The sequence below is a fragment of the Stegodyphus dumicola genome, chromosome 3, assembly GCF_044657685.1.
Source record: "Stegodyphus dumicola isolate Sdum_Otavi_A_Nest chromosome 3, ASM4465768v1".
Taxonomy (NCBI): domain Eukaryota; kingdom Metazoa; phylum Arthropoda; class Arachnida; order Araneae; family Eresidae; genus Stegodyphus; species Stegodyphus dumicola.
The window spans coordinates 8,752,694-8,773,720 of NC_140770.1; the positions used below are offsets into that span (position 1 = coordinate 8,752,694).

The 21,027-nt window shown below is 34.4% G+C and overlaps 1 protein-coding gene across 7 annotated transcripts in view; it reads right to left on the reverse strand.

The window, feature by feature from the left end:
• Nucleotides 1-21,027, reverse strand: part of LOC118203169 (uncharacterized) — a 201,261-nt gene that overhangs the window by 74,286 nt on the left and 105,948 nt on the right. The window contains exon 1 of one of the 7 annotated variants that reach the window (XM_085812545.1): nt 15,296-15,636. The exons of the other annotated variants lie outside the window; for them this stretch is intronic. Coding sequence (XP_085668671.1) covers nt 15,296-15,516 — 221 coding nt within the window. The 5' untranslated portion in view covers nt 15,517-15,636. Of the gene's footprint in view, nt 1-15,295; nt 15,637-21,027 lie in introns of those variants that run through there. 7 annotated transcript variants of the gene reach the window in all.

Below are 21,027 nucleotides of genomic sequence, written 5' to 3' on the forward strand. Positions count from 1 at the left end.
TGAGTTTGTTAATCAAAAATTCGTCAAAGTTTTAAAAAATAGGAAATCGATCATAAAACAAATTTCAAATTTCAAATTTGGTCTTCCACATGCTCATATTCGTTGGAGGATTACGTTATTCAAAATTCGATGACTCTATGTACCGTTATTTTATGACAACGTGAGAAATATACATACATTTATGCAGATTTTTCATTATTTAATTTCTTCAAATATAATGCAGGACTCTAACATTTTGTGGCAACAGTTTGAAAAGTGAACCGACATTTATGAGTCCGACGCAAAATGCCAAAACGAAACTAATAGTCCTTCGGGATTCAAATCCCTTTGGACTAATAATTCCCATGAGAAAATAGTTGAATAGGATCAGGATATAATGATATTAAAAAATCTGATGTGTACACCACATGACTTCCTTGTACGGAATATTAAATTATACGCATTTTTTCTTGCATTTTATTTAAACTTATTAGATTGAATTAAACCTCCTTCGCCGACAGCGCATAAACCACAATAGAATAAATGCATTCTTTAAAATTCACTTTGTTTACCATAGCGACACTCTGGCGCTAGGATTACTTAACAGTATTATATTTCGTTCATATTATAACTCAGAACGCACAAAATTTATATTATTTAAAGAATTCTCTAATCGTTGCCGCATGTTCTCTTCAAATACTACAATAAAGCTAGAACTATGTATAAAAGAAATTAAGCAAATAAAACAAAAAAGAAACAGTTTTTCAGAGACGATTCAGTATTTCTCATTCAATTAATTCAGTTCTCACTTCGCGACAAGGCAAAAATACATAAAAACTCAAAATATCTATATTAAAATTTACTAATTATTAAAAATTAAATTACTAATTATTAAAAATTAAATAATTAAAAATTAAGTAAATCTTAAACACTTATTTCCTCGAAAAAATTCCAGAAAGGATTAAGCATGATTTAATTCGCAATAATAAATGAAGGCCTTATCTTTGTTGTTGCAACGCTACGTTTCTCTAGATTGGCAACAAATCCACTAGTCTGCTGTTTCAAATGTAAACAATCAATGGCCGCCATAAAAAAAAGGTTTAATGGCACTTAAACAACTTTAAAATTGTTGATATTTCTAAAAATATTGCATACAGGTTTACTACAGGCATAAAAACCTTAACCGGAAGATAAGAACAACATAATTCAATCATTTTTAAAGCACAAAATGTACAATTGACAAACATATAAGAGTAAAGAAACTGAGATCACTGAGGCGGGTAACAGAGTGGATATATTTATAAATATATTTATATACGTTTGGCGCGATCGATTGCAACCAAAATACGAGGTGCATATCTACATGTTATAGTAGTCCTATATACAAAATTTCAACGTTCTGAGGCTACTCGTTTTTGAGTTATGCGAGATAAGTACGTACGTACATACGTTCGTACAGACGCCACGAAAAATTCTCTTCAGAATTCATTTTAAAGCAGTTTTATACTTTTCTTGAAGGAAAAGAGTCTCTCATTCTGTCCTTACGTACAGATATCACGCAAAAACATCGTTAAATTACATTCGAAAGCCGTCAAAATGAATATTTTTGTAGAAATATTCTGCCTGAAACTTTTCGCGATGACAGTACTTCCTTTTTACTTCGTACAAACGAAGTAAAAAGGCGAAAAGAGGAAAAAAAATGTGTTTATCGTGGACGCAGTCAGCTAATCGATGTTCACGTTTACAGAGTCTTACGTGTTGCTATACTTTTTTTTTTAATATTTGCTATACTCTTTATATTTGTCATGTAAATTGATGAAAGTATTCGGATAATGAAGATATCCGGACTTAATTCGGATATCTTGACCTGTAAAAATGAATACTACTTAAAGTTGTAACAAAAGCTCCCAAAAATTTTGGTTCACTTCGTTTGCTCTTCTGGTACGTTCTTCTTAATTTTGGAAAACAGGTAGGATGTCATTCTAATATACAAGTAATTTAAACTGTAAATTTCATTATTCCAATAATATAGTCAATAGAATGTTACACATGCTGGCCAATGAATTAGAAACCCACGATCAGTGTTTTATTGGACCACCTTTTGCACGGATAACTGCTTCGATTCGTTTGGGCATCGAGTCTACAGGCTTCTGGAGTGAATTTACGTCCAGAGAATACAATCAGAGTCGTAGCTAAGGTTTTCAGCGCCGAGGGACAACGGAAGATTTCGTGCCCTCTACTGCTTGCCAAGGATGGAAAAACATTTAATTCTAAAATGTCATAACATCAGTTTGGCGCCCCTTGGATTCTGCGCCCGGGGACAGATGCCCCCTTGCCCCCCTCTAGCTACGCCCTGAATATAATGCATTGGGGCTAATCTTTGGAATATGGTAACAGGTAGTTTGCGACATTTTGGTAAGGAGATAAAGGTTATTAGCTAGGACTTTAGCAGTGTACATGGATAAAGTCAAGTGTGTGCGCAATGCCATTTTTGTGCAATTCTGGGGTGTTTTTTTTTAAATGAAAATAGGAGGACGTGTACATGGATACCGTGTATGTGCAATTCTTAAAAACGCGGCAAGCAGTTTGCGATTCTGCACTTTTTCCCAATTTCGCACCTAATCTTCTTCATGATTAAGCATTTTTGTTTCATAAAAGTTCTAGCATAAGCGTAATTCGGCTAGCAGATCGTTGGAAAAAAATGTTGAGTAATATATATATATAAAATGCTTTTACTTCGCCAAAACAAAATGGCGTCCAAACAAAAACTAGTAGGTTGCTGTAGCAGGGTTGATCGCCAAATTTTCGCCAAGAAATTGCCAAGTTACCATAATCCAAAGATTAACCTGCATTGGCTATGCAGCTTTTTAGATCTTGCCAATTAGATGGAAGAGGAAAGGACTGTCGGATGCGTCTTCTCACCATATCCCACATGTTTTTTATGGGGTTAAAATCCGGGCTGAGTTTAGGGAAGTTGTTGGAAGTCAGCCTGATGTTCAGCGAACCAATTTTGATCACTTCTGGCCCGATGTATAGTTGCATTATCATCCATGAAGTAGCCGTCGCCATCAGGGTAAAAATGCAACATTGCAGGGGGCACTTGATCTGCCATTATATCCAGGTGTCTCGTGGCTGTTTGTTTACCTTCGTGGAACACCAGGGTACCAATTCCATGTTAGCAGAACATGCCCGTATACTACCACCAGGCCCTTGCACAGTGCGAGTAAGGCAAGATGGATCCACGGCTTCAGTGGGGTTCTCGCCAAATTCGACATCTTCCATCAGTGCAAAATAAAGTGTAGCGTGCGTGATGCATACGACCACATACCAGTTTCGGATGAAGCCATCGGACCCCATTACCCGTTTCGGATGAAGCCATCGGACCACATTACGCGTTTTCACATACCATCGGACCACATTACCCGTTTCCACATACCACCGGACCACATTACCCGTTTCCACATACCATCGGACCACATTACCCGTTTCCACATACCACCGCACCACATTACCCGTTTCCAATCCTCGGATGTCCAGTGTCTTCATTCCCGACAGCACTACAAACGAATTCTTGCATGTCGGACCGAAATGAGTAGTTTTCTCACAGCCACACTGTAAGGTTCTTAAGTTTTACTAACGTTTATTTTATTTTAAATCTTTACTATCACTTCTTATTTTCTACTTCCGGCCAGAATTATAAGCGTTAATGTATTTATGCAAAGTTTGTCTGGCGAACGCCAAGTATTTAAGTTGTGGCTTTTTGCCAAGCGAGAGAGAGGAAGCAGTGAGTCGAAGCAGGCCGCTTACCTTAGAAGTTTTACTCAGTTGCTGGTTGCCTTCCAGGCCAGAGGTTTAATCCTCTTGATAACTTTAAACGTATTGTAGTGTTCACAGTTCTCTGTACTACATACGGCTTCCTGTTCATATAAGGCCAATCTTCCACGTTTATTATTTTAAAGTTAAATTAGAGTTTAGTTTTATTTTTATATTTTTTATGTTAGGCCACAAGTAGTGGATCTTTGTATTCCGAAGTACGGAAGCTATTGTAAATAGAGAAAAAATAAAGGGTTTTGTATACCCTTCTTGTGTATCCTGTCTACTTCCCACATTTATTGAACATAGCTTTAGTAAGCTCTCTGTTCCGAGTCAGGTCCTTGCATGTTCCCGAAGAAAGTAAGACGGAACATTGAACCTGATAACACGACTTCGCATTCTTCTGCAATTCTCTGAGCATGGTTCGAGAGGAAATCTGTTGTAGAAGAACACTGGTTGACGATCTGTGCCATTTGAAGCGCAGTAGAGCCCCTGTTCTGCCGTGCAATTCGTCGGAGAAGACGCCGGTCACTCTCTTGGAAAACTGTACTCCAACAGCAGTTATGTCTTCTAGTGAAGGACTGCGGGTTCTGACTGCAGCTTTTGAAAACCTTAGATATGGCTCCTTTTGGAATCCAGTGTTTGCTGTCTTCGAAATCGAGGGCTCTGCTAAACGAGCACCAACAATAAGCCCTTTTCAAATGTTGAAAGATCTGTCGTTTTTCCCATTTTACTTCATTCATCATGAAAAAGCACTTTTACACCTTGCTTATACTAGCCTTCAAACCACGTGTAACTCACGTCATAAAAAAAAAATTTGCGCACTTCCGCATTCAAATGAAAATCTCAAAGGTTTCTGATTCATTGGTCAGTGTGTGTGTATAAGCCTTGTTATTATGATCTAATTTTACGATTCTGTGAACTGTTTCGATGTTAGTTTCGAGATATTACGAGATGAATGAGTTTTAAGGTATGAGTTGCCTGGTTTAAAATATTGTTTAATTTATTTAATTGTTACTTTGGTTATTATTCCGGTGTCCGCCGATAACATCGCCGCAAAAACATCGCGGACGGAAACGTCGCGGAGAAAACAACGAAAGGCGAAAACGTCGTGCTACAAAACATCGTGGGAGAAAACATCGCAAAGAGAAAACATCGTGGTAAAAAACATCGTCGTCGAAAATAAAGCGGTTCAAAAACTTCGCAGTTTAAAAACATCGTCGTCGAAAATATCGTGGTAAAAAATAAAGTATCCACAAATCATCGCATGACGATAACATCGCAGACATGCTTTTTTTTTCAGGTTTTAATAATTGTAAATGGATATTCCCATAATGATTTGTGAGCGCAAGGTGTAAAGAAGGATAATTTTTACTTTCACATTTTTTTTATTAACTAATAAATTTTTGCTGAAAAAGTAAGAAGGAAACTTAAGCATAGAAAATTAAATGCAACTTATAGATTACACTTTTCATGAACAATTTCCAGTAAAAACTTTATAAAAAAATGATTTATTAATGGCCTTTGTTAGTTAACTATGTCGGTTTAAAATTCTATTAAGTGCTATAAGTTGAATTAATTTTCAATGCTTAAGTTTCCTTTTTATTTTCTCAGCAAAAATTTCTTAATTAATAAACAATATGAAAGTAAAAATTATTCTTCTTTCCATCTTGCGCTCACAAATCATTATGGGAATATCCATTTTAGTTATTAAAGCATGTCTGAAAAAAGCATGTCTGCGATGTTATCGTCATGCGATGATTTGTAGATGCTTTATTTTTTACCACGATATTTTCGACGACGATGTTTTTAAACTGCGAAGTTTTTGAACCGCTTTATTTTCGACGACGATGTTTTGTTCCACGATGTTTTAGAGCTGCGATGTTTTCTCTTTGCGATGTTTTCTCCCACGATGTTTTGTAGCACGACGTTTTTGCCTTGCGTTGTTTTCTCCGCGACGTTTTCGTCTGCGATGTTTTTGCCGCGATGTTTTCGGCTGTAACCTATTATTCCTAGCAATAGTCCTGACATGCCGCCCAACCGGTAAAGTGGTTAGCGTTGCTGACTACCGTGTCGCTGGGCCAGGTTTAAATCCCGGAGAAGGCATGGATGTTTGTATAAGGACGTTTGGTATAAGAGTTATTGTGGACGAAAAATCCCTCACGCACATACACATAGACAGACGGACATTATTGTAAAAATATTAATCCCGGTCTGGGGACCCTAATTCGCGCTTATTTATTGAAAACTCCTTATCGAAAACATGACCTCTTATCTCTGTATGCAGGTAGGAATGAGGTAAAAAGTATCCTTCGTTCAACTAATTTTACTCATAAATGTTATTTATTATTAAGGTAATAAAGAATCTATATGTATGTATGTTTGCACGTAATTCGTACTGTGAAAAAATGGCGGCCCTTAGAGCCATCGAACTTTTAATGCATGTAGTCCTCTACACGAACATGGGCATATCGAAGCCGCAATATTTGATTTCGAATTTGCTTTTCATTTATTTCGCTTTTTGTATGAATTTAACGAATTTTCTATAAACATTCTCAGATATTTCAAAGCGAGCAATGGCAGAACATTGTTGCATATCAAACTGTTGCTTTTCGGGAAATTGTGCGATGTTTAGCTTTCAGTTTATCAACAAACTCGGCTATTTAGAAACAATCTGTTGCCACTACCTGAAATAAAATATTTTTTCACGCCTCAGAATGGTGTCATTTAGTAAAGCCTAAGTTATTCAATTTTCTGAATTAATCTGAAAAGTTACTGAGTAACAAACGAAGCGATTTAAATGGAACAAATTTAAGGATATTTTACGTTAATTTAGCGAATTTATGATGAAAAGTTCAATGATATAAAAGTCTCATATTGCGACTTCGCAAAGCGTCAGATTTCAAATTTAATCAGAAAATTGAACTATATAAAAGAAGTCTGTTGCCACCCATCAAAACGTAAAACGTAACGTATGTTTGTTTTGAAAATGTTAAGAAAAAATAAATATTGCAACTGACCAGTATAAAATAATTTTGATTTTCCACGCGTCAGTTTGTTACCATTTGGCGAAGTGTTAACTTTCTTTTAAAATTTATTCTAACCAAGCGATTGAAAAAAAGGAAGATTCATTAGTCCGAAGGGGCTTTGTCCCTAAGGGACTATTGTTTTCGATTTGCGATTTTGCGTCGAATCACTCTGAATGTCCGTTTCACTGTTGCCACTTAATTTTAACGACCTGTGTTATATTCGAAGAAATTAAATAATGAAAAATCTGCATAAATGCATGTATGTTTCTCGCACTGTGATAAAACAACGGTACCTAGAGGCATCGAATTTTGAGGTGACCGGAAAAATGCCCACAGGAAAAAAGTCCGCAGGAAAAATGCTCACAGAAATAATGCTCACAGGTATAAATGTTCACAAGAAAAAAAGCCCACACAGAAATATGCCCACATAGAGAAAAAAGCTCACATGGAAAAATGCTCACTTAGAAATATACTCGCACGGAAAAAAGCTCAAATAGATAAATGCTATATATGGAAATAAGCCCACTGATAAATAAAATACGTAGAAAGAGCTTACATTAATCAATCAATAATTAATCGATTTGAACATAATACCTACTTGAATTTTTCAAAGAAAAATTCTTTAAATTACCAAAACATCTATGGTATATATAAATTTAAACAAATTAAATTTAAATTTTAACAAACACGTATAACAGTAAAAAAAAGTAAAAAAGCAAATTTAAAGCCAAAAAAATTTAAAAAATTATTTAAAAAAATGTGTAAACATATAAAAAAATGATATTGTAAAATGATATTGTAGATTAGTTCGAGAATTAAATATTTTAAATCTCTTTTAAAATGTGTAAACATATAAAAAAATGATATTGTAGATTAGTTCGAGAATTAAATATTTTAAATCTTTTAAAAAAATGATATTGTAATCTTTTTTAAAAGATTTAAAATATTTAATTCTCGAACTAATCTACAATATCATTTTACAATATCATTTTTTTATATGTTTACACATTTTTTTAAATAATTTTTTTAAATCTTTTTGGCTCTAAATTTGCTTTTTTTTTAAATTTTGGCTTTAAATTTGCTTTTTTAATTTTTTTACTTTTATACGTGTTTGTTAAAATTTAAATTTAATTTGTTTAAATTTAAATTTCATTCCTTGCAGCAATGACGCGAAGAATTATTTAATTAAATTTGTATTTAAATTTAATTAATTAAATTAAATTATTTATTTAATTTAATTAAATTTTTTCTTATGGTATATATAACATATATATCAAAAACTGTATAACTTAAGTGTAGATTTAATTGCTATATAAGATTTAAAAAATGAGCCGTTTTGAATTAGAAAAAAGAGGGGAGGAAGGGAGAAAAATGAAACAGAATAAACAGCGAAAAATTATTACAATTTTAGTTGTTAAAAAAATAAAATAATAATAAGTATAAGTCACAAATATTATAATATAAACATTTAGAAGAATAGTGTGTGTGTGATTATGGCAAAGCCTCGAGGGCTATCTGCCTAAGAGGAGGGATGCCTTCGTGGAGGACTTTCTAAGGGAAACTGCACACAAAGAATACGCTTTTCACTGAAATAATTAAAAATTTGAATGCAACGCTTATGGAGTGGATGTTTCTTCAAATATATTTCATTGAATAGTTCATTTTCCAGTGCCAAATATTCATTTTTGGGCATATATTTTTTCACAAAATCTATCATTTCTTCTATTTTGGTCCAATCTATTTGACATTTTAAATTGATCTATTTAAAATGAGCAATTTTCTGAAATCATTCACCCCTAGATAAAAAAAACAATATTCATATAAAATTATAATTTGATTATTAAACCACTTTTGGTCTATATTTTCATTTTCAATTATATTGTTTAAACTTGGAGGTAGAAATATAATATCAGATCGTCCTTTACATATATATTAATATAAAAATTAGATCAATTTCTTCTGTAATTTTAAAATATGTTTTTTGCTTCCATTCTTTTTACTGAATTATGAACACTCGTGCTCATATCTGGAGGAACTGAAACACAATTTTGGCTCATTAATTAAAAAAGAAATTTAAAACTATCGGACACTTATTAGATGAAAGAAAAGGTTAGGTTATTTAATTACGGCAAAGACTCAAGGGCTATTTCCTAAGGGGAGGGATGCCTTCGTGGAGGACTTTCTAAGGGAAATTGGCTCGTATAAACGTTACACATGGGGAAAACCACGAAAACGCCCCTGCAGCCAGCCCGTTCGCGGGATTCGAACCTCGGACCGAACTACCAGTGTTCAGCGACTTTACCGCTCGGCCGCTGGTGGGCTCATTTTAGAAGAATAAGCAAATAGAAATAAATATTTTATTTAAATTACGTAAAATAACTTGTTATATATAAATCATAAATATTTATTTCTCATAAACTTATAAGGTATTTCTCCCTCCTTCTTAGTATGACTTCGTGGTGTGGTGGTACTCTGGGCGCGTATTTCAGAGGATCGTGGTTCGATTCCCGACGAAGACTTTGTCTATTTTTCACATCTCCTGCTTCCCAAATACCTAATGTATCTACAAACTTACTGAATATTAGCTAATATATGTAAATATCTACTTTTATCATCGATTTCATCATAGTTTCTTACATTATTCGCAATTACCAAATGTAAGTTTTCATATTTGTTTTTTACTTCAGTACGCCCTGTATTTGCAATAGCTAGTAATAAACGTTGACAGGCTAAATCTTTTTTCCATCCTTCAAACAAAAACCACATACTGGGATGGATACAATTAAATAATGAATTTAATACCTTATGAAAGCTTTCGTAATAATTTGTTGTTTTAGGAGATTTTTCGAAGGCTGCTTCATAATGATTCCACACTTCGATTGGAAACTGTGGTCTTCTAGAACTTTTTTGGCCCCAAACTTAAATAACTACATTCAAACATAAATTTCTATAGATGCACATCAAAAGTATGCAAAAATATAATAATAAAAAACAAAAACTATTGGGAGTTACAGGAAAAAAAAATATCGTGTAGGGGGCAGTGGTCATAATATTCATAATACAGGAAAGACCCAATCCTCCTAGTCCCACTGGACCAAATGATTATAAAGGGTCGACCCTCTCAAGACCACAAAAGGAAAGAAGAGAGAAAAAGAAGCTAATTAACTAAAAATAATTGTAGGTTAATTAACGATCTAAAAATAAGGAAGAGACATACAAACAACGAAGCACAACACCAAACATTCAAAATCCAAAAACAATTAAAAACCCCACGGGCAAACAGAGTGGCGGAAACTCCCAAGAAACATTCATTCACATGAATTTTCGGAACAAGCACAGGCGGTTCAAAGCCATCGAGGAATTCCCAATTTAAATAACCTACAGAAGGTCAAACCGAATTCCCTACAGTATTACTTTCATAGCATATTATTTCTATAATCATAATTCTATTTAAACTATTAATTTATTTTTAAAATTTGCTTTAATAGTCCTACCACTATCTGAATTCAAATGTATTAATTATCTTTAATAATCCTATGATTATGAAAAGAAGCTCCAAGAGTGCCAATAACCAAAACTGGAAAAATTTAAGATTGCCATGTATCATATTAAAAAACTTTAGTAATTACTCCATTAAGAACAGAATATAAGAACAATTTTAAAACTTTAAAATTTCAGAACATTTTAAAATCAAAAACTACAATTAAAAATTTAAGAAAAAATATAAAAATTCCATAAAATTTAAAATTTTAAAAATCAAAATCCTAAAACTCAAAACCACCATTAATTTCAATAATTTAAATCTGGTAATCCATCAGGATTCTCAACATTTGCAAGGCCATATAATATAGGGGGCAGTGGTATAAAATATTACAGTACATGCAAAATTTTACTATAATTCTCATTGTTTAATATGAGCATTTGTCCAATAATTTTTTCAAATGATCAAATAATTTTCCTTTAAAAAAATTCAAGTAGGTGTACGATGTTCAAATCAATTAATTATTGATTGATTAATGTAAAGATATTTCTACGTATTTTATTTATCAGTGGGCTTATTTCCATGTGAACATATATCTATATGAGCTATTTTCCGTGTGAGCATATTTCTAAGTTAGCATTTTTCCATGTGAGCTTTTTTCCATGTGAGCATATTTCTGTGTGGGCTTTTTTCCTGTAAGCATTTATACCTATGAGCCTTATTCTGTGAACATTATTCCTGTGGGGTGTGTTTCTAGAACCGAATTTTGAATGACATTATCCTACTGCGAATATGGGCATGTGAAAGCCCAAATTTGGAATTTGTTTTTTATCAATTTCATATTTTGTAAAACTTTAACGAATTTTCGATTAACAAACTCAAGGATTTCAAAGCGAGCCATGGCAACGTTGTACAGAAGAAAACATTTTTTATCTCCAGCGCGTGAGTCTCTGTATCGGAAATTCCAAAGATATGCTCATTTTAAAATTATTTTGCGATATTGCTCTTGAATATGGAATTTGATAGTTTAAGTGCGATGGCCATGATATTTAACCTGCGGGAAAGCGCGTGGGGTGTATCATACCCCAACCCTACATCAAAGTGGAATATTCCTAACTTGTGAAACTGAAATTATGAGCTGCTTTCAGTAGCTAAGTTTCTAGTTGTGGTTGACTTTCAGAACCGCTTTTTTTTTTTTTTTTTTTTTTTTGCCTGTGTGTTTCAGAAAAAGATTTATCGATATTTTGTTGGAATTGGGGTATGACACACCCAACGCACCTGTCCGTTTAAGTTTTTTTCTGAGTGAATATTTAGTTCAGAAATTTATTTTTAGAGTGTAACAGTAACTATTTCTACTCGCAAGTGATTTTAAAGGTGGCCAATGGGAATTTTCTTTCCTGCACTGAATGTTGCTGTAATAAATGCTTGAATTATATTAAATTCAACTGCTAATCCACTAACCAGAAACAGAAGTCTGTTTTTGAAGAACCTACCATTACAATTAATGAAAAAAAGTATTGAACAAAGATCAGAGATTAATATTTTTCCAAGAAATTGACGTACTGCATGCAAAACAAAAGCAGAAGTTTCGACGAAGAATTAAAACGAATACATGAAAATCGAAACAACTAAATATGAAAGATGTGATAAATTTTTTGCCGTCGTGCCAAGGACAGAAGAACGTGAATGCAATGTTTAAAATGTTAAAACATTCTTTGCCAAGAAAACATGAATGTATTTCGTTCAAAGTGTGAAGAAATAAAATAAGCATTGTGTATTAGAAATGCAATGAAACTTAGAGGCATGATGTTTATTTTTTTATTATTTTCATTTATCTTAATTTTAACTCTAAGATTATTTCGGAAATTAATTTTTTGAAACCCAATTATTATTCACGTATTTATAATACACGAGAAAAAAAAACAGTTTTAAAACTAAATAATACTATTTTTATCATATTTTAAATATTGGGGTACGTGATACTCCACGCGCCCACTCTAGTAACCTTTCTTGGTGCGACTTCTGCCGGGTTAATAAGAAAAGGTAACAGACAAAATGTTAAAAAAATGCCCTATTGGACGTAATTTAAAATCTGAAACCTTTCAATTTTTTTTCAGTTATTATTAATCTCTACCTGTACACGTGAGATTGCATCAGCTAGGATTCATTAAAATCATTATATGCTCCTTTTTAATGCTTATATACATGTAAACATCAAATATTGTGCTCATTAACACTGCTCTTTTAAATACAAAGTTTGAGAAGTTTTAAATTATCTCTTTATACGTATTTTGTTTCACGAAAGTCTGTTAAAAGCTTCCTGTAAAGTATTACTTCCGGTTCATCCATTTTAGCTGCAATCTAATATGCTGCCATTTGTATAAAAATCTTAAATACTAAAGTCGAAAAAATTTGGATTATATTTTAATATAAATTTTCATTCAAAACTGTTATGAGCTTCATCTAAAGTGTCACTTGCGAATGTCTATGGAAAACTGTTATGGGTGTCTGGTAAAGTATCACTTCCGGCTGCCTTGTTTTAGCAACTCTTAAGTCTCAACTTTTCTCAACAAGTGTTGCTCATCTTTTTGTGCCCCATGCACTCCTTTCACCAGCGCTAGACAAATACCCTCGCTCCTCCTTTCAAAAACTCGAAAAATACCAATATATTTATTTATATTTAGATGATTTTTAATGCGTTTCATAAATTAAACAAAACTGTAGGTAATTTTGATAAATACCAAAATTGAATAAAAGTAATTCTTTTATATTTCTAAACTAAATTAGTTATCCAACAGGCAAATAAAAGTCTGACAGCATCTCCCCCCCCCCGCCGAAACTGTGAAAGTCCTTCCCGGTTGAGAACCCCTGCCTTATATGAATATAGAACGCTTAAACACAAAATCAGAAATTTTGGAAGTTTCTTTAAGTACTTATCGTGGATGAAAAAGTCATCACAGATACAGACATATATACAGGTTGGGAGACATTTTTGTAAAAATATTTCACTATGCAATTTTTAAAAAGAAAACATAACTCCTTGCCACCTACGTATATACGTAGAGCGAGGTAAAAATTAACCTTCGTTCTACTAACTGCCCTTATAAATGCGGTAATGTTACTAAAGAAAAAATAAATAGATAAATTGAAAGCTTTCAGAGTTTACATTACACCTAAAGGGGCGTTTTTTTACACGTTTTATGTGTTGCCTTTATTTATTAAATATCATGTTCTTTACACTTAAACAATAAAATTCAATTCAACAGCAATATCGCAAAATAATTTTAAAATGAGCCTATCTTTAGAATATCCGATATCTAGTCTAGCGCGCTGGAGATAATTTTTTTTTCCCCGTACAGTGTTGCCGTACAGTGTTGCCCGTACAGTGTTGCTCGCTTTGAAATCGTCGAGTTTGTTAATCAAAAAAATCTGATGTGTACACAACATGACTTCCTTGTACGGAATATTAAATTATACGCATTTCTTCTTGCATTTCATTTAAACGTATCGGATTGAATTAAATCTACTCCGCCGACAGCGCATAAACCACAATAGAATAAATGTATTCTTTAAAAATTCACTCTATTTATTTACCATAGCGACATTCTGGCGCTAGGTTCACTTAACAGTATTATATTTCGTTCATATTCTAACTCAGAATGCACAAAATTTACATCATTTAAAGAATTATCTAATCGTTGCCACATGTTCTATTCAAATGCTATAATAAAGCTAAAACGATGTATAAAAGAAATTGAGCAAACAAAACAAAAAAGAAACAGTTTTTCAGAGACGATTCAGTATTTCTCATTCAATTAATTCAGTTCTCACTTCGCGACAAGGCAAAAATACATAAAAACTCAAAATATCTGTATTAAAAATTACGAAGTAAATCTTAAACACTTATTTCCTCGAAAAAATTCCAGAAAGGATTAAGCATGATTTAATTCGCAATAATAAATGAAATCTTTGTTGTTACGAAGCTAAGTTTCTCTAGATTGGCAACAAATCCATTATCCTGCTGTTTCAAATGTAAACAAGCAACGGCCTCCATCAAGAAAATTATTAGGCTTAGCGGCACTTAAACAACTTTAAAATTCTTGAAATTCTAAAAATATTTCATACAGATTTACTAAAGGCATAAAAACCTTCACCGGAAGATAAGAACAACATAATTCAATCATTTTTAAAGCAAAAAATGTACAATTTACAAACATATAAGAGTAAAGAAACTGAGATCACTGAGCCGGGTAACAGAGTGGATATATATATAAATATATTTATATACGTTTGGTGCGGCCGATTGCAACCAAAATACGAGGTGCACATCTACAAGTTATAGCAATCCTATATACAAAATTTCAACGTTTTGAGGCTACTCGTTTATGAGTTATGCGAGATACGTACGTACATACGTTCGTACAGACCCCACGAAATATTCTCTTCAGAATTCATTTTAAAGCAGTTTTATAATTTTTTGAGGAAAAGAGTCTTTTATTCTGTCCTTACGTACAGATATCACGCAAAAACATCGTTAAATTGCATTCGATAGCGATCAAAATGGATATTTTCATTGAAATATGCTGCCTGAAACTTTTCGCGATTACAATACTTCTATTTTACTTCGTACAAGGAAGTAAAAATCGTTAAAGATTTACAAAATAGGAAGTATATAATAAAACAAATTCCGAATTATGGCTTCCAGATGCTCATATTCGGGTGGAAACGTACGCTATTCAAAACTGGATGGCTTTAGGTACCATCGTTTTATCATAATGCGAGATACATACTACATACATCTATGCAGATTCTTCCTTATTTAACGTCTTTATATATAACACAGGACCCTAATATTGGGTGGCAACAATTTGGAAAGTGAACCGTCATTTATAGTGAATCCACGCAAAATGCCAAAATGAAATTAATAGTCTTTCTGGGCTAATTGTCCCTTTGGACTAAAAAAAAAAAAAAGAATTTCATAATACTGCATTACCTTTCTTTTTTCTTATCCCGAGATTTCTTCTTTTTCTTTGGTATCCAGAACGAAACCAGTATGTCCTTCACCCTTAAGATCTCTTTGCGGAACACTGCGAAGGTCACAAAGGCCAGGACACAACAGGTGACACTCTCCAGAACATCCATTCGAATGACTGCTATTTTTTTCCACACGAATATTTCGCACAGATATTCAATCCCCCTGGGGATGGGGAGCATGTCGCGCTAGCATCGCGATTTCTAACACTTTGGAATGAAAGTGGGAGCAAAAGTAGAGAACTCATTATCCTTTCTTGTTTTGCACACATTTTTTTTTTTTTTTTTTTCTGTCTTCCTCTGCGTCCGTGTTATTCCTGCCGGTGTGTGTAGCTAACTTTGGATCAAGTGCAACTCTTCCGTTGGTGGGGGAATTTTCGAGACTTGAAGAGATGTATTTCTAGTTTGCTACTCTTATGTGGCACTTAAAAAACCACTTCGCGAACGGGTTCGTAGTAAAGGGTTGCAGAAAGCGGGGAAAAAATAAAACAATTCCCTCTTTAAGGAGTTCTATCCTGTACAAAAGTAACTAAGAAATTCGAAGAGCGCAGCGATCATTTCTGTTTTATTTTGGACTAGCGGAAGTATCCCATGCCAGTTAAGTTAGATGGAGAGTAACGTATATAACAACAGAGAGAACGATACAGCTGTAATCCTTCTCTAATAACGATGCAAAAAATATAAATCACAGTCATTCATTTTTAAGTCGGATGCGGTATGGAACTCACATAAAGAATTCAGGTACTATTCGGTTTCGAGGGCCGTAAAAAAATCGCCAAACTGTTGTTGATGTCAATGCTGCCAAAAATAATTGCGGCAACCCTAACGCAAGAAAGGAAGTATAATAGTCAATAACTAGTATCTAAGATTGATGTTTTAATTTAGATGAAAGGTGAATTTCATATAATACTTTTTTATTATTATAATTTATATGAAAAAAGTTAAACATGACTGAATGGAAGCATAAGAGTCAATAACTATTTCAGATCATTATTATAATTTATATAAAAATTGCTAAACATAACCGAATGGATGCCTGCATCGCTATTTCGCTACCGACTTATCGCTAAAGCATAATTTCATCTCGTTGGCTGTTTAAATGTAATTTTCTATAATGAATAATGCCTTTTCTTCGAAAATATTCTCGGTAAAGTGCAGAATCGCTCACGTATTTGTTTGCCGCTTTTTACAAGGGTAAAAACAATTGAATTTTTGTCAATTTTCTTTCACTTTTTAAGAGAAAATAGGTCGATGTGTACATAGATAAAGTCAAGGGTGTGCGCAGTGCCATTTGTGTGCAATTCTAGGATGTTTTTTAAAATGAAAATAGGTCGATGTGCACATGGATACCGAGTATGTGCAATTCTTAAAAACGCGTCGAGCAGTGGGTGATTCTGCACTTTACCCAAAATTCTATTGCCGACTTTTCGTCATGGGCAATTCCCAAATTGTTAAATCCATAGGATATCAAAAAAGGATTTAAAATCAAAAAAAGGATTTAAAATTAAAAAAGGATTTAAAATCAAAAAAGGATTTAAAAATTAAACTAGTATGTCAATGGCATCTTGAGAAATATAGAACAATATAAATTTACGCAATCTGAAATCAATGCGTACGCTAGATTTGGCGCGCTGTTAAATGGGCGCGTTTGCTAGATTTGGCGCTTTTGCGCATACATTTTCGCTGCAATTTTTTTAAGACCCTCATAACCGAATAGTACCAAAATTCCCACAGAAAAATAAACTAATTCTCTTTCATTATAGCAGCAGCAATCGCATGCAGTTGTTAACGATTTTCGTCTTTCTAATGAAATGGTCGTAAAAGCACAATTGCCATCCAATATTTCACCTATATTCAAATTTAGTCGATTAAAGGTAGCACAAATGGATCATAATTGATCAGAAATCAATAACGCGAACAAACACACAAACAGGCATTCTTCTTTATATATATAAATTTTGACTAACTTACGAATTTTTTATTAAAACTAAGCGATTTGAAAGCGAGCAGTAGCGACACTTTTCGAAATAAAGCATTTTTATCTCCAACGCGCGAGACTGTTGCCACTTGGAAAAATGAGTGCAAATATGAGTGTTTCCGGAGTTTTTAATTAATATCTCAGCTGAATAAAGTCGTACGAAGACAGAAATAGTCGAAATGGCTTTCCGCGAATTTTTGGAATCGGGAATAATGTATTTGTTTGACAATGCTATTTTTACTTCATTGGAAAACTTAGAAATTTTTTATTAATAAATTCTACGATTTGGAAACGAATAGTGGCAACACTTCTGCAAATAAAGCAGATTTTCATTTCCAGCGTGCGAGACTGTTGCCATTCGGAAAAATAAGGGCGAAAATTAGCGTTTTCAGAGTTTTTAACTAATATCTCTGATTTTAGCTACTTTTTTATGGGTAAAAGTGGACGTCGACCTTTCCCAAGGCCCAGAAAAGAATTGTAGAACGTTTGGTGACGATAGCTATAGTAATGACCGAGCTTTGGTAAATGGATATTATGTGATATTTTTACGGAAACTCATTTTCTAGAAACGAGCCTTGATAAAACAAGCATCAGTGGAGCAGAAATTTGGTACGCTGTATCGGATCTCTTAAAAAAATCTGACTCCACATAACTTCCTTGTACGGCGTATTTAATTATGTATATTCTTTTGCTGCACCTCGTTTAAATTTATTTCCTCGAATTATTCTAACTTATGACCGATCTTTCGACGGAACCGATCGATTTCGATCTTCGGTTTCGACGGAAGTCGAAAATGACAACCAAAACTGCAAATTTTGAAATTAAATATCTCCCTCAATTATAGTTGTCATTTTCGCTTCATTCCATAATGAGTATAAAACTTTCTCAAATATAAAATTTGGGAGACTTCATTAATACATAGTATATACACTGAAGTGACAAAAGTCATGGGATAGCAACATGCAATCGCGTAGAAATGTATAAATGCGAAGTGCTTTGGCAGGGCTTTCATTTGTGTTCAAGTTATTCATGTGAAGAGGCTTTGACGTGATTATGGCCGCACGACGAAAATTAACAGACTTTGAACGAACTCATGGGAACTAGACGCATGGGTCATTCCATTTCGGATATTGTAAGGGAATTCAACATTCCGAGATCCACAGTGTCAAGAGTGTGCCGAGAGTATCTAATTTCAGGAATAACATCCCACCATGGACAGCGCAGTGGCCGACCACCTGCACTTAACGACCGAGACCAGCGACGTCTGCGTAGAGTTGTCAATGTTCACAGACAAGCAACACTGCGTCAAATAACCTCAGAAATCAACGTGGGACGTGTTCGATAGGACAGTGCGGCGAAATTTGTCTTCCTTGGGCTATGCCAGCAAAAGACCGACTCGAGTGCCTTTACTGACAACGCGACATCGCCTGCAGCGACTCTCGTGGGCTCGTGAGCATATCGGTTGGTCCCTAAACGAATGGAAAACCGTGGCTTGGTCAGATGAGTCATGATTTCAGTTGGTAAGAGCTGATAGTAGGGTTCGAGTGTGGCGTAGACCCCACGAAGCCATGGACCCAAGTTGTCAACAAGGCACTGTTCAAGCTGGTGGTGGTTCCATAATGGTCTGGGCTGTTTTTACATGGCACGGACTCGGTCCTCTGTTGCAACTGAACTGATCATTGGCTGGAAATGGATACCTTTAGCTACTTGGAGAGCACTTACAGCCATTCATGGACTTCACGTGCTCAAACAACGATGGGATTTTTATGGATGACAATGCGCCATGTCACCGGGCCACAATTGTTCGCGATTGGTTAGAAGAACATTCTGGAGAATTCCAGCGAATGATCTGGCCACTTAGATAGCCCGACATGAATCCCATCGAACATTTATGGGACACCATCGAGAGGTCAGTTCGTGCCCAAAACCTTGCACCGTCAACAATTTCACAATTATGGACGTCTATAGAGGCAGCATGACTCAATATTCCTCCAGGGTACTTCCAACGACTTGTTGAGTCCATGCCACGTCGAGGTGCTGCACTTCGCCGGGCAAAAGGAGGACCGACAAAATATTAGGAGGTATTCCATAACTTTTGTCACTTCAGTGTATATATACTTAGTATGGTGGATTACAGTAAAAAAGGAAGGTGCACAACTAAGTTTTATATGCAAAATTTCAGCGTTCTGTGCCTAATGGTTTTTGAGCTGTGCGGATATACGTACGGCCGTACGTGCAGACGTTACGAAAATTCTGCTTTGAATGCATTTTACAACCCGTTTTCAAATAAAGAGTCCATTAGTCTGTCCGTACACAAAGACATCAAGCAAAAACTGATCAAAGTGGATATTTCCGTTGAAATTTGGTAACCGAATTTTTCGCCTTTACAATAATGCCTACTTTACTCCGTACAAGGAATTAAAAATGCATTTAATTGATCATATAATCTATTCAGGGCCGAACTGAGACTTTTAGAGGTCCTAAAGCACTGAAGAGATTTTGTACTGCGGCATTATTCCATAGTGAAACCAGCAGTGGGATTTTTTTTTTTTTTGGGGGGGGTAGTGCCCGCATTTTTGATGCTTGTTTACTTTGCTTAGTCCATCTCTGTTCTAATTAGAAATAATAAATATTTTTATGAAGTAACACTAACTGGTTATTTTTTAAGGTGCCCACGCAAACCGCTTAAGGGTTGATTTTTTTCCAAGCTCATAAGGTCTCATGAGCGTCCCACATCAGACGCCGTAACCAAGCGATTTTATCTCTCATTTCTACATACCTTCGGGGTGTAACGGGTAACACACTTGGCGCGTATTCGAGAGGTCCAGATTCGAGTCCCAGCGATGGCACTGCACATTTTTCATGTCTCCAGCATAAAAAATTCTAATGTCTCTACACTGGCGCCCGAACTAAAAAGGTGGTGGATGATGATTCTTCACCAGCACGATTTGGCGATCGGGTTCCCTAAACCAAGTCGCCCTTTAAAAGTGGAATGTTATCCCTCCTTTCTGCATGCCTTCGTGGTGTAATGGTTAGCACACTCGGCGCGTATTCGAGAGGTCACGGTTCGAGTCACGGTGAGGGCATTGCACATTTTTATCCTTTCCTGCTTTAAAAAAAAATCTGATATGTACACCACATAACTTCCTTGTATGGAATATTAAATTATTCTTGCATTTCATTTAAACTTATTGGATTGAATTAAATCTACTTCGCCGACAGCGCATAAACCACAATAGAATAAATGCATTCTTTAAAATTCACTCTAGTATTTGTTTACCATAGCGACACTCTGGCCCTAGATTCACTTAACAATATTAATAATTATATAACAGTTAACTTATATAATAATTATATAACGGAAACTAAGTTAACTGTTATATAATCCAATAATTATATAACAGTTAAAGTATACATTTCGTTCATATTATAACTGATAATGCGCAAAATTTATGTCATTTAAAGAAGAGAATTATCTAATCGTTGCCACAGGTTCTATTCAAATACTATAATAAAGCTAGAATGAGGTATAAAAGAAATTAAGCAAACAAAACAGAAAAGAAACAGTTTTTTCACAGACGATTGAGTATTTCTCACTTAATTAATTCAGTTCTCACATCGCGAGAAGGCAAAAATGCATAAAAACTCAAAATATCTATATTAAAAATTACGAAGTAAATCTTAAACGCTCATTTCCTCGAAAACATTCCAGAAAG